This window comes from Schistocerca serialis, chromosome 10 (genome assembly GCF_023864345.2).
Source record: "Schistocerca serialis cubense isolate TAMUIC-IGC-003099 chromosome 10, iqSchSeri2.2, whole genome shotgun sequence".
Classification (NCBI taxonomy): domain Eukaryota; kingdom Metazoa; phylum Arthropoda; class Insecta; order Orthoptera; family Acrididae; genus Schistocerca; species Schistocerca serialis.
Window position 1 is genome coordinate 167,342,034 of NC_064647.1, and position 15,362 is coordinate 167,357,395.

The following is a 15,362-nucleotide window of genomic DNA, read 5'->3' on the forward strand; positions in this document are numbered from 1 at the left end:
TTCTTGTTGTAATGTTTAACATTTGAGTTATAGTATTTACAAAATAGGAACAGGCTTACACATTTATATGGGGCGGCATGTATGAAGGTACAGAACTTTCGTGGAATTAAAGCCAGGATTTTTCCCTTAAAGAGTCCAAGGTACAAAGTATTATGCACCCTCATTGTTCATACATCATCAGTAAATGTGTTGATATTTAAGTTTGTTACAAGTTGTATCTTTTAAATAATACACAGGCATATAAATACTTGTTTTGGATTATATCTTTCGGGTTTTTTTGTTTGAGGTACTCCTTGCGTGGTGTATGACTGTTTTAGTTAACCGGAAGATGCACATCATTGCAGTAAGTACAGTACAGAGGCTCCAACACTGCAATAACAGGTTAAGCAGAGTCTTGGAGAAGGCTATGTCAAAACTTGTCAATGAGGAATATATTCTAAATGTATATTTCTAAAAAAATGTTTGTTTTAGTGTTAATTGTATTCCCATGCAGAAAGCATATCAGTGCATGGCCGGACAGTAAATGTCCATAGTTAAATAATCCAATTAAAATTTCATTCAAGAGTATGATTGAATTAGTAACCATCAACATGTTGTCTTTAAGCAACACCTGTGATTGTCATGCCGTATTATGATATGCCATAAGAAAATAAGTTCCACTTCATTTGAAAAAGTTAATAATAATAATAAACCCCGTGGAGGCCCGTGAAAAGAATAGGCCTCTGGTATGTTCTGCCAGTCGTAAATGGCGACAAAAAGAACAAACCACTAATATGGCTAACCCCCCATTTTAGTGTGATTACTTGGTTCAGGACAGAACTAAAGAAGCCTCGGACAAGCGCTGTCATGGTCGGGGACAACGCTTGGACCCCATGCCCACCCACAATGGTAACGACACATCTAGTCTACACTTACATAGTTTGGAAGAAGGGGAGATTGTCTCTTAAGAAGGCATCACGCGAACTTTTATCTGCTTTCTTGAAGAGATTTATTCTGTGTTTATTTTTTGTGGATTTGGATGTTACGGCATTCATTCTCTGAGCAAATACCTTGTGGGCACTGATACCTGCATCCATCCTGATGCTCCGTATTTGGTCAGGATTATTTGTTGTTAAGAGGTGAAGTATGGTTTCGCAACCATTCACACCTCGCGTGGGCTACTAAACTAACTTTTCAAAATCATCGATGTCAAACAGAATCTCTGAGTCGGGTGACACCAGATTGGGGGGGGGGGGGGATGGGGGGTGAGGGAGGGGGTGGGAAGGTCGGTCGGTAGAAGGAAACAAATACTACTTTACTCCTATAGTTAAGTATAAGCCCTACACAATCTAACTCACAGGCTTCAATTTCACTACAATATAAACTATGTCTAACAGTAACAAACACTCCCTCACCCACTATGGTCGCAGGTTCGAATCCTGCCTCGGGCATGGACGTGTATGATGTCCTTAGGTTAGTTAGGTTTAAGTAGTTCTAAGTTCTAGGGGACTGATGACCTCAGAAGTTAAGTCCCATTGTGCTCAGAGCCATTTGAAACATTTTCGAACTCCCCCACCAACGGTATTTAGCCTATCCTTTCTGAACACTAACTGCGGCAGTCATAGCAGTGAACTGATTGGGAGATACATGGGACATGCCGGACCTGCTTCCCTTGGATCGCCACATTGCCCCCCTCACCCCCCCCCCCTTTCAAGTGATGTCTATTGTGAAAAGATTAAAGCTGTGTGACTAAAACCAGGATCACCTGCAGATGGGAAGAAAGGGCCACCAACAAAATGATTATATCTAAAGTGCTAAAAGTAAATGAAAACAAGTCGTTTCTTGTCAGAAGCTCGTTATAACTCACAAACGAAACAGTATACTGTGATGCACTGCAGCAGAAATAGAAGCTGCCTCCCAAATGACGAGTTCTACAACCGAGTTCTACACAGCGTTAAAAAACCATTTGTCTGACAAAATAAAGGCTTAAATTCTGAATCTAGTCTTCCAAAACTGCTTCAACAAACATGAACATAATGTAGTGTGATAGTTTTAACACTCTGACACATGGATAAATTACACACAAGGTAACAAGTCGGTGCAGAACTGGAATCCATTCAAGTACCTGAACAGATGAAATGACACGTAAAACAAGAGCTCACTCAATTATAAATTTAGATTGGACGATAGAGTAGTTTATAATCGATTCTCGACACAATAAAGTATGACAAATCACTACAAAATTCTACAGAAAACCTCAGACCTATTTCACTGGCTTGAGTATCCTGTACAGTCGTGGATCGTAATGACGACGTTTGTGCTAATTCAAAAACATAGATACATCAAAAAAAAGTTTCCTTACATACCAATCACATGAAACCCAATGCACTCTGTCCACTCTTGAGATTCACAGTGCAGTCGATAGCGGGGTCCAGGTTGATGGTGTGGTTGATGACTTCAATACATCCTTTGGTAATGATCTGCAGTTGCCAGTAAAGAAAATACTTATACTCATATGCAGAATACTGGCATGTACATGTAACTGGTTTCAAGAATTTATAGCAAAAAAAAAAAGAAAAAAAAACCTGATTTTTCATTAACTGAAAGGCCTCTCCGAAAGCGAAAACAATGTCAGGGCTACCTCAAACTAGGGTGACTGGAGAATACTATACACGACATACATCAGGGACAGGGGACATACTTTATGACTGCAGCAACAGGATGCTGTTCTCAAACGATTCATGTTTGTATAGAGAGAAAAAAAATTGTTGGAAACTTGAATGTAAATACAGTGAAACTTGCAGATCAACAGTGACCGGTGCAAAGTTGCCTGTTGACCCTCAATGCAAATACGATACAATGTAATGACAGCCTGTCACAAGCGTAAAGTACCAAACAACATCTAACGCATGAGTTTTAAGATGGGTTAGGCCATGGGGAAAAGCAGAGAATGGAGTACAGCATCACAGAGAGTCTCACACTCATAATTCAGATGTGTCACAAACGATACACATGAAGATTGAAGTTTCTTCCTCCAATTTTTATCTGATCATAACGACCATCAATGTACAATTAGTAAGTTCAGCTCATTGAGCTTGTATAAGCTTGATAAAGCTATGTGAGTCTTTATCATCTCTAATGATGTGTCCAGTATTAGTAAATGAAAAGTCAGCCACACAAACATGCCTTGGTTCACAACTTATTGCCCCAAAAACAATTCATCATTGACGCAAATACTGCCCATGAAAGCCTATATGTAGACAGACTTTCTTTCCATCTACTATCTCAATTGCTTTTAACTGTGAGATATCCTCACATCTGCATGGTATAGGTCAAAGGCCTCACATAATTACTTCATCAAACCCGGTTCCACTCAAAAGCTGTTTAAATTTGCGAAATATGTTTGTTACAATAACATAACTTTATGAAAACATGAGGCTTTTGTCTGATTCCATGATTTTACAGCACCTAATCAATGAACCTCATGACACACTACAAGTGATCCAAAGTTAGTAAATATTTAAAAATTACAGCTGTCCACCTGTCTTCTAAAGTTGTTGTTGGATGGGGATTGCCGTGTATGACTGCAGATCAGGAGCAGCCAAGAATTCAGCTCACAAGCCTCACCCTGGCATGGCACGAGTGCCATGGTGCTCAGCTTTGCTGCACGTTTCCCCCACTATGACGGCACACTGTGAAAGTGTGTAGGGGGGGGCAGAGGGGCAAACTATGTAGACACTGCTTTTAAATATCAGTGCAGTCACACTGCATACGACTTGGTTTTACAGTTCATATTTCTCAATTATTTCTGACACACTGAAGATGTAATATAACTTTTATATGGTACAAAATGTCAGCATATGGAAGGATACGGACTATTTCTTCTCCTCTCTCTCTCTCTCTCTCTCTCTCTCTCTCTCTCTCTCTCTCTCTCTCTCTCACACACACACACACACACACACACACACACACACACGTCAAATGAAACATTTATCACGTTTGACACCTGTTTGTGGAGAAAGCAATATATAAAATTATGGACAGCCTTCGCATACAAGGATTCCTCTTCAAAACCAGAATTATCTTGCAGACCAGCCAGTTACATTTGCACATGCAACAGGGCGCTTTTCAAATGAAACAAGATCGAAAACCAATGTAAGACTGAAAGTGTACTCAAAACTGTTGCAAAACTATCCTTGTAATTCTTTCAAGTCCACAATAAATCATCCAAACTTTTTTTTATCGTCAATGAGTTTAGGGAACTGTACTGTATTTGTCAGAATGTGTCTCTTCTATAATGCGATTCTCTTTTAAAATGCATCCTCTCCAAATCAATAATAAGATCTTTCTCACGTTGTAGACTGTGTGCAGTTATGTCACTTAAAATGCGACATCTGCAGTCCACTTCAGATGTCCTAACTTTAGTTCATGCACTACATGTTTCTTCACAAAATTAACGACAGCGAGTTTTAAATCGAAAAATTGTTCCGGCACACCCCTTGACTTAACCAATGTACCCTGTACTGTTTATTCAATTCCATCGAAAACTGTTGCAACTGACAGTAGCATAATGCGTACAATTCCAGAAATTTTACTATTCATACGATGAATTTCAAGTGTTGCATGCCTGGGAATTTAGCGAAAAGTACCTCTTGATGTACAGAACAATGAATCCCATCCACTGATGGTTGCAAGTCTTTGCTTTAAATTAAATTCTTTCTTCATGGTATTGTAAAGTCGTTTCATGGAAAATTCACCGTTCCTGTTGCTCATGCGACTGCACAATAGATATTGAGGATTCTCATTCATTTTTAAATACTTGTGATGACAGATCGCTAGAGTACCTCTTTTTGTTCAATGAAAGCTCTGGACATGTGAAAGTCTCTCATACAACAAACAGTGAAGGATAAATAGCGCAGAAGCCACGATTCTGCAGAACTGAAGAGAGACGCCGACTGAAAAATGCCACACTGCAGCAGTAAATGAAACGTTGCTCTGCACCGAATACTTCCTCTGGGAAGGACCGAGCAAAGCTGACACAGCCCTACCCTTGACCCACACGTGTCCCACTCACATTACTGGCATGAAGTTGGCACATCCTCCTGTAACTGAATGCCGTGACAGATAGCTGCATACACAACTTTTTACAGTGGCTCCGTAGGATATTCATCTAATGGGTTGAGGTCCAGAGACCATGTGGGACATGCAACTGGACCACCTTGTCTGATTGACTGACAGGGATATACGCTGAGATACGAAGACTACGAAGACTACAAAACTGCAGTTCTTAACACACAGTTTATTACAAAATGAGTTATGAGTTACACACTAGTTAGTTTCATCAGAAAATCCTCCGTAATATTCCTTGAATGGCATAGCAATACTCTAGAATAAGAAAGAATGATAGGGATATGGTATAGAAATGCTCTAGAGTATGAAAGTATGTTTTCTTGGGGGGGGGGGGGGGGGTCACTGTCAAAACTTCTACAAAGCCAAAATTAAGATTGCAAATCGAGATGTAGAAAGAATTGCGTTCTGCAGGACCTGTCAGGTTAAAAAATTATGAAAACAACACAATATATGATCATGCCAATGATGATGTGATTTGTGAAACATGTATGAGGTAACTGCACGAAATGCACATACAATGCTACAATCTACAACTTTCAAATAATTATTTTCCGATATACATGGCCTCACTTGCAGATAAACACAAAAATTGTAGTCAATTTGTATTTAATAATAAATGTGAAATAGATTTTGACTGTAACTAATTTAATGATATCTGCAACAGTGCCATGCCAAAGTTCAACACTGCAATCTCAATTTATCCCTCTCAGAGCAGCACAATTCGTTAAAAACCACCACAGGAATCCTTTCGATGTCAGGCATTTAACAACGTAATTGTTTTATTATTTACATGTTAATTATTACTTTAAAAGTGACAGCATCTTCACCCAATACTTGTAGGTATTATAAATGTTGATCTCTTACTCGTTTGTTCAATATGCGATGTAGAATAAAAATTAGCACTTTTTTCAAAAATTTAATTATGTGCACAGCAAGCATGAAGTTTCATTTGTACAGACGTTTAGGTGATGCTGAAAAGTAAAACGCCTGATGCTGATGCCTTATTCCAGGTGTGCCTGGTATAATGAGTTTTGATGAATTTCTTTCATTTTTTGAGATTTCCTTTTTTTTTAGCATTATGTGTGAAAGGCACATGTTATAACTATTGCACAAGGAAGATAAACTGTCAGCCAGATATATCGAAACATACTGGAAGTATTTGGATATTTTTGGGCAGTCTGGTATTTCAAAACTGAGTTAGTAGTAACCATGAGTAATATCATAGAGTACCTGATGACAATATTAACAGAAACGAGTTTTCAGGACAATATTTAAACACACACACACCCACAGAGGCTTTTTTGTTAAGAATTTTATAATATATTACCCTGCCCATATATAAAATATATGGTTCAAAAATAATCAACACAATTACCATCAGTAGCTGATCACTGTGAAAATTAAAGGTGAACCACCATTCTAATACATAATGTAGTCTTCTTGAATACTAAAATATGTAGTAGTACATTTATGTAAAACCTTTTCCACACTAATCTCTCTATCACCTAAAACGAGAAGCGGAATTCTTATTTCAAAACGTAAGCACAATTTTGGGAATCAATTGCAGTGATAATCTTAACTTCCCAACAATACCCGGCACCGAAACTTTCAATGGAGGAGATGGTCCAGTGTCATTGCAACAGACGAGTTAACACCACATTTTTGCCGGCCGATGTGGCCGTGCGGTTAAAGGCGCTGCAGTCTGGAACCGCAAGACCGCTACGGTCGCAGGTTCGAATCCTGCCTCGGGCATGGATGTTTGTGATGTCCTTAGGTTAGTTAGGTTTAACTAGTTCTAAGTTCTAGGGGACTAATGACCTCAGCAGTTGAGTCCCATAGTGCTCAGAGCCATTTGAACCATTTTTGAACACCACATTTTTCAATCAGATCGAAAGGAAAGACAATGGAAAAACTCAAGTTATGTTTTTCTTTTGTGTCATTACATGTACATATCTGCAATTGTGGTAGAACTGAAATCACTATGCCAAAGTAGCACAGCACAATGCTTCACTAGCGAAATCAAAGTGGTGCAGCTTACACATAAAGTAGAGATGGGCTGCGAATATGCGCATACAAAAAACGACCCATTAAATATGTAATCTTATCTTTTAAATGTGGCAACGAAAAATTTTTCAACACCTTACATGACCCTAATTGACAAACAGACGTATGAACCGTGGTAGACGTGAGATTTCAAATGTATTTTAAGCCACTTCTCCTCAACTTCTTAGAGCACATTCATATCCCTAGCAGCAATCACAACAATGCACTCACAAGTGAATTTTTAGGCAGGTGTCATGAGTCATGTGTGCAAAAGTAACAACTTTCTAGTCTATGAATCTCTAAGGAGCCGGCCGCTATGGCCGAGCAGTTCAAGGTGCTTCAGTCCAGAACCGCGCGACTGCTATGGTCGCAGGTTCGAATCCTGCATCGGGCATGAATGTGTGTGATGTCCTTAGGTCAGTTAGGTTTAAGGAGTTCTAAGTTCTAGGGAACTGATGACCTCAGATGTTAAGTCCCATACTGCTCAGAGCCATTTGAACCATTTTTGAATCTCTAAGGAAATATATCACAAGCACACGGGAGTTCCCTCCAGTTAAGAACTAGGTGGTTTCCTGAGATGATCTAATTGAGAATTTCTTGCAACAAATGTTGCAACAGTGTTGTATTTTATCAATGTACAGCTGCTAATATTCCCCCTCGGGTTCCTGATATTCCTGCACCTCTGACGACACACATTACATCTATAGGGCCTTCAGAAGTGTGCAGCAGCAAATGCTGCTTCTGGTGACAACCTCATTCACAGGTCTTGCTCCAGATCCCTGAGGCTTTACGAGCGCTCACCAGTGTGCAACAGTGAATGCTTCTTCAGGTGAGTACTTTGGTTGAATGTCTTCTTGCAAATACCACAGACGTAGGAGCGTTCACCAGTGTGCAGATGCGAATGACGTTTCAGTGCCTCACTTTCCACGAATGTCTTGTTGCAAACGCCACAGGCGTAAGGGCGTTCGCCAGTGTGCAACCGAGAATGCTTCTTCAGGTGACTATTTTTCTTGAATGTTTTGTCGCAAACGCCACAGATGTACGGGCGTTCAGCAGTGTGGAACCGCAAATGCTGTTTCAGGTCACTATTTTGCCTGAATGTCTTGTTGCAAATGTCGCAGGTGTATGGGCGTTCACCAGTGTGCAGATTCAAATGCCGCTTAAGTGCCCCACTTTCCTTGAATGAGTTATTGCAAACGCCACAGCTGTATGGGCGTTCACCAGTATGCACACGGAAATGCCTATTCAAACTGCCACTCGTTGCGAATGTTTTGTGACACACGCTGCACGACCGCACAAGTTCACGTTTGTCCGAAGGTGCGTGTCCCATCAGTTCCTGCAACAGTGGGAACGTCTTTTTGCGGAACCCATGTCTGTGCTGCAGACTCCTTGTACCAGTTTTATTCCCACAGCATGCTTCCGCCTTGGTTGTGCACTGTGTTCTGTTGCCTTTTACTGCAGCCATGGAAATGTTGGTAACCAAACCACCGCTGTCATCATTACTCTTGTCGTCCTCCATGCCTCTGCAGAAAAGCAGAGAAAACTGTCATAATGTGTTGTCATATCAGTGCATCTTTGGAAATGAAAAATTATGTTAACAAATGCTAGGTAGCCAAATGTATCAAAAGATCCTCAAAACTAGGTTATAAATTGGGAGCACACTACCTTAATCAAGTTTAGGGTCCATAAGGTTGTAAATTTGTTAGAGTGTTTCATAGAAATGAAATGTAGCAAAATAACAGGCAGTGGGAGTGCTGCAAAGTCAAACATTAGGAGTAGAAGAACTACCATTATCACTCCAATACTGTACGAAAATACCAGATAGGGACCGTAGAACTCTAATGCATACTACGTGAACTTCAACATACATTCTGTACTTCGCTAGCCACCTATCGTATGTGGCAGCTACTAATCTTCAGACATTCCTTTTGTTGTAGCTCACTCACGTCTTACCTACCCTACCATCCACAGGTCACTGGTCACAAAAACTAATGGACGAATATTATAAATCACGCTACGCTAGCGAGGGAGTGGATAGAAATTTTTACAGAGCAATGGACTATGGAAAGTTAGGTTGCACTAAGAGAAACCTGTGTAAACCTTGCAGACGCCTAGAAAAAAGATATTTATGGCACAGTAGACAGTTAGGAAAAACTAATATATGGTTGAAAATCTGCACGGGTGTTCTTCTTAAAAAGTATTGACAGCTATAATGGCCTTCTGGTCCTAATTATCACTTTCAAATACTGATGGGCTGGTACATTTATTCATACAGTATAGCCCATTAATTCGAATAAAATGTGATTATTAGTTATGTCAAATTGGACCCATTTAATTATAGCCACCAATCTGTTCCAAGGAAATAGGTTACTACTTGATGCTACTACATTTTATGAAATCTGAACTAAACTGAAACACATCTTTACTCGTAACTTCAGGAAGTATCTACCAAACTAATCAGTACCAAATACTTAATAAATTTACAATGTAAATTGCAATCAAAGAATGATCACAGTTAAACATAAAGCTGTAATCTCCACTCCACGATGTTGGACATTACAAGTTCTAATCTGTGCTTCGAATATGTGCGATTCAAGTGTTCAAGATAGTCTCTCTAAAAAAAATATTTTTAAAAAGTACTGGTAACTGGTCGGTATTTCAATTATTTCTTCATTTCTACAGTATACTAAACACGTTTCAGTCTTTTAATAATTGCTTACTCTTTGAGGAAACTTGTATTTACATATAACACTCAAATTGTGCACAATCAGAAGTTCCTGCCAGTACCTACATTCAGTGGAACATACTAATCTCTTTCCATTTCAACAACTGTAGGACACATGACGAATGAGAATGAATTACTCCATTTCTAGTCTGAAAGACGCTTGTTTTCCATGTTACTTGATCCTTGGCTAATACATGAAATGTTGTACTGGAGTTCTTGTCCATTGGATAAAGGTCTTGACAACGGAATTAGATATCTCATTGCAAACTTTATTCAATACTTGTTGACCTAGTGCGAATTTCCTTACTTCAAAATCCTTTTGATTTCAACAAAAAGTTTCTTTTTAATAATTCAGTTTACAGAACAAAGCTTTCCATTACATAAACTGAAACTAGCAGTTGAAACAGTGGTAACATCGTATGTACGCTGTGTCATCCGCTTCAAAGTGCTTTACAAAGTACATATCTACATGTAGAAACGACGTTTTGTTACATTATTTTGATGGCCAAGACAGGCTATACAAAATTGCGGCTGAAAGCCTACACACTGGAGCTGTAACTGAGAGCTGAGGCAAGCAGACTTGCCTTGGTGAAAGATGCAGCTGTGTCTGCCCAGTATTTAATCGTTTACTAAATATTAATGTAGATCTTCTCCTTGTCTTCTGAACATGGGATGCAAGGAAAATCATGGTGCACATGTCATATTCAGCATCTGCAGAAGGGGTCATGTCTGCTTTAATGTTATAAAAAAGCACTTCGTCTTCAGGCCACGAGTGGTCTACTGGGACCGTCTGACCGCCGTGCCATCCTCATGGAGGATGCGGATAGGAGGGGCTTGGGGTCAGCACGCCACTCTCCCGGTCGTTATGATGGTATTCTTGACTGAAGCCACTACTGTTCAGTCGAGTAGCTCCGCAATTGGCATCACGAGGCTGAGTGCACCCCGGTGGCAACAGTGCATGGCGGCCTAGATGGTCGCTTTAATGTTATGAGAAAATTAACAGTCTTTTGTATGTATGGGTCCATGTCTGCTATGAATTTCTTGTGTGGAGTCTTTTCCTACTAAGTAATCTGTTGTTATATTTTCAAATAACCATGTTATTTCATAATTTAGCAATTAGCTAATTTGGCCCCAATGGGGATAATCAAGATACTTGTGATAAAAAGAACAATGCCAAACGTTGTAGCTGCTACCAGACAAAACATTAAATTAAGGGGACCTCACCCTGCCTATCTAACCCATGTTAATTTAGGCAAGTATTTGACCCATTTCTGAAAAATTATTTGATGCAGGGCCTTAATCTTTTTACTGTATGTTACATGATGCTAATAGAGTCAACTGTACTAAAATCTACTTTATCCATTTTATAGTTTTTAAGAAAGACTTTTTTAAATTTATTAACAAAAATATTAAGTTTATCTGCTGAAAATATTTTTTTGGAACTTCCTAATGGGGGAATACCAGAGGTGGCTTTTTATATTATGCAGAGTCCCTGAAAATTTCATTCATCTATCTACTATACTTGCTGATATAATGGGGCATATGTATTGAAAATTTTAGTTTGTGGGAAACTGACTTAAAAGAAAAAACTTTTGAAATTTGTTAGTTACAGTTAATTAAAACTGTTCTGCTGCATATGATGGCCCTTCTTTGGCCTCTAGCAGGTCTTCCACCTTCTTTTTCACCTTCCTGGTCAGGATGAGCCACGTCTCTGAAAATAGGTTTAATTGCTGTAATAATAGCAGCAGGAAGAGAATGCTGGTGAGAATAAGATTCTCCAGTTGCCTGAGCCCTATTGTATATGGAACACGAATTTTCTCCTGATGGACACAATCCATGACATGGCTTATCATCGGTAAGGACTTACGGAAGAATATGGGCCAAACATCTCTCTTCATTGGCTCCAGATTTTTTTTATTTTTCTTAATTACCTTCCCAAAGAACAACTGCAAGTTTTCTATTTCAGTTTTAGTTAACTGACCCTGTCTGTTCAACAATTTTCCATTTTCTAATTTTTTTCCTCTCATATCAACAGCTAGTTTTCTCAGCCTTGTTCCCAAACGTTTCTGAAGATGGCCAACATATTTTATTTTGCTAATAATGGCATCTCCATATGGCTTAGAGTTCACCACATTGTTGTATGCCTTACTGTCACCATCGCCCAAATATTTGGTGTAGCGTACACCGCTTGTTTCTACGGAGCAATGAAATATTTGTTGTACTCCATGAACTTCCATACCACCACTTGTTCCTCTAAAATTAGCCACACAGTTGTGTTCTTTACGTTAATTGACTTTACAACTTTTGCAATATTTAGACATTATCTCCACATCTAATGGTTTACCACTGTCTACACTCATGGCAGTCACTACTCCATTAAGAGAAACATGTCCTCTTTTCTGCCAACTTCCATCAACTGCAACTGCAATATCTGAACATCCATCATTTTCTTACACTGCTTCCCTAGCAGCCAGTTTTATGCTTTCCTCACTGACCTCACATACAGCTTCCTCTAATATTGCAGTTAGTTTTCCAAATTTATTTGGTTGTTGATGTAAGTTCATCACTGAACAAAAGTGTTCTCCCTGCAGCCAGGCACTTGCCAATGGATCGTACGGCATAAACTAATTTAGTATTGATTTCATAAGGGCCACTTGCATCCGGTTTTCAAGAACTCATAAATGAAATCACAGCTGAGCATTTAGTGCAAATTAAATCCAAAGCAATTGCGAGGCCTTTTCTCCCACTGGCACTCTCACAGATTTTCACACTCTATGACTCACCGCACTGTCTGCATCGAACAAACTTAGAAATTACATCTGATAATATTCTCAAATTTATAATAATGTTACTGCACCCCTTGTCACAGTAAATTCGTTGTAACTCTCTTGAAATGGTGAGAGCTTCTTTGATGGTGCACTTGTTGAAGAATTACAATTAGAAATATCGTTTTCAGGCGACATAACCTCTTGTACAGATAGCTTTCTAAACTTGTTCCCTCTAAATTGTCATTTCTTGAAAATGCCTTTACGTTTTGTCATCTTCAATAAACACAACAAAGCACACGTAAACAAGCACTGCAAATGTAAGTATAACAACTACTCGCTATCACACTTGAACAAAACTAACCGCGTGTTTGAAAGCGTCTTGTTTACAAACAGGAGCAACAAAAGAATACTGACCGTTGCATTCCAAGGATAGCCAACACGCTCAGGAGTAAAAAACAAAATCCCTAACGTGCAGTGTAAGGGATTTAAGATCTAAAATATATGCAGAAAAGTGGGTGTGGCACTTGATCACGCGTGGTAAGGAAATGCTCTTTAAATGCTCGAAAAAAATTTTTTCAGCAAAATCCTTTTCAGAGTACTTAAATAAACCTTAATCTATCGAAATATGGTGAAAACCGAAAATCGATTTTTATCAACTTGAACCATGGTGTGGTCCCCTTAAAACAGAAACATATATATAACAAAAGTTTACGCAACTCTCTTACATCACAGTGAGAATTGTAATATACATAGCATGAAATCTTCGACACAGCTACATTGTGGAAGCAACGAGGAATGGTGCCCCTGATACTACTTTTGCAAAACCACAGTAGTTACAGTCACAACCTGCGTGTACTTCACTATTTAACGTAATTCACACTAAAAACGTAAAATACAATCATATGATATTATCTTCGAATGGCATAACAACTTACTATCTGGGACGTGAAACCCACTGTAGGTAACTGCATCATCTGCAACCGTCTGAGAATACTATTGATACTGATTGTCAGGACATTGATATATGAAGGGCAGTCAAATGAAATCCAAACAGCGGCTACAACGGGACCTTGGAATGGTTCCACTCGAAAACAATAACACCATCTGTTAAGAAATTTATCCCACTGGGAGATGAGACGATCAGTTCGTATTACATAGAACACAGTCGGCCGCAGATGGATCCACAACTGCATCCACTCTTGCACTTCCTCGTCCGACTGAAACGAGGTGAAAAGCACATGGTGAAATATCCAGACTGTACTAAGAATGTTGGCAACGTCCTTGCCGCAGTGGATACACCGGTTCCCGTGAGATCACCGAAGTTAAGCGCTGTCGGGCGTGGCCGGCACTTGGATGGGTGATCATACAGCCGCCATGCACTGTTGCCATTTATCGGGGTGCACTCAGCCTCGTGATGCCAATTGAGGAGCTACTTGACTGAATAGTAGCGGCTCCGGTCAAAGAAAACCATCATAACGACCGGGAGAGCGGTGTGCTGACCACATGCCCCTCCTATCCGCATCCTCAACTGAGGATGACACGGCCGTCGGATGGTCCCGATGGGCCACTTGTGGCCTGAAGACGGAGTGCACTAAGAATATTGCAGTTTTTCCCAACCAAACAGCTGCAAAGTAGCTTCGCTGATAGGCATTGTAGGGGCGGCCGTTATCGTGCAACTTGATGATTCCATTCGACAGCACACCTGGACGTTTTGATTTTATGGTGCGTTGCAGTTTCTGCAAAGTGCCTTCCTAGTGCTGCGCATTGATTGTGGTTCCACATTCGAGGAAATCGATGAGCAGACGGCCCCTGCTCTCGAAAAAGGAGGTCATTATGACCTTAGTGGAACTTGTATGAACAACTCTGGATTTCTTTGGCGGGGGGATGTGGGATGTTATCCCTGTTGGCTTTGCCGTTTGTTGCACTTGGGGTCGAAATGGAGGTACCACGTTTCGCATCTGCGACAATATGAGACAGAAACGGATGCCCTTCCTCGTACTACTGCAGAATATGCGTCAGACTTGATGCCATTCTGTATATCTTATGTCTCTCCATGGGGTGATATGGCACCCACTGCAAGAAAAATTTGCGGAAATGCAATTGGTCTTTGATGATGCCATGCATGGAGCAATGCAATGGCTAACGCCGCCGATCTGAACATGAATTTCACCCTCCATGATTCGTTGGTCTCTCCATATAAGGCCATCAATCCGATCCATCACACCATCGTATCAGGGGTAATGGCTCGAAGGCCCTGTCTGGGGCGTGGGACGTCTTGCGGTGATGTGTGCCCTTCCCAGAATCTCCTCTGCCACTCGTGCACACACGTCAGGGACAGCCAATGTTCACCATACGTCCAGTAGGACGTGCAAATGTGAATTTCGCACACTCCAACACCCTCAGCCACCAGAAAACTAATCACACATCTCTTATCTTCTTTGGACGAACAGACTAGACCAGTCCACAAAATACAGTCATAATACAACTGCATGCACCTGGGATGTGGCACTATGCCGTTCCCCTATCACAACAGTGACAATATCAATGTGGTGTCACATTTTGGATGTACTGTGGATTATGGTGGGTGTTCAGTTTTCATTTGACTGTAGTCTATATGACATGGATAGCAAGGGTTGTAACACACTCTCCTGAAGCACAGCTGATATTAAGTGCACATCTGTTGTTGAGCCGCCATCGAAAATAATTCCTTCCTTCCA

General features: G+C 40.2%; 1 protein-coding gene across 5 annotated transcripts in view; it reads right to left on the bottom strand.

Annotated features, from left to right (window-relative positions):
* Nucleotides 1–15,362, bottom strand: part of LOC126425291 (zinc finger protein 501-like) — a 438,372-nt gene that overhangs the window by 181,226 nt on the left and 241,784 nt on the right. The window contains exon 8 of one of the 5 annotated variants that reach the window (XM_050088266.1): nucleotides 7,905–8,675. The exons of 3 other annotated variants lie outside the window; for them this stretch is intronic. In XM_050088266.1, coding sequence (XP_049944223.1) covers nucleotides 7,940–8,675 — 736 coding nt within the window. In that variant the 3' untranslated portion in view covers nucleotides 7,905–7,939. Of the gene's footprint in view, nucleotides 1–6,981; nucleotides 8,676–15,362 lie in introns of those variants that run through there. One more of the 5 variants, XM_050088265.1, reaches the window with a different exon arrangement.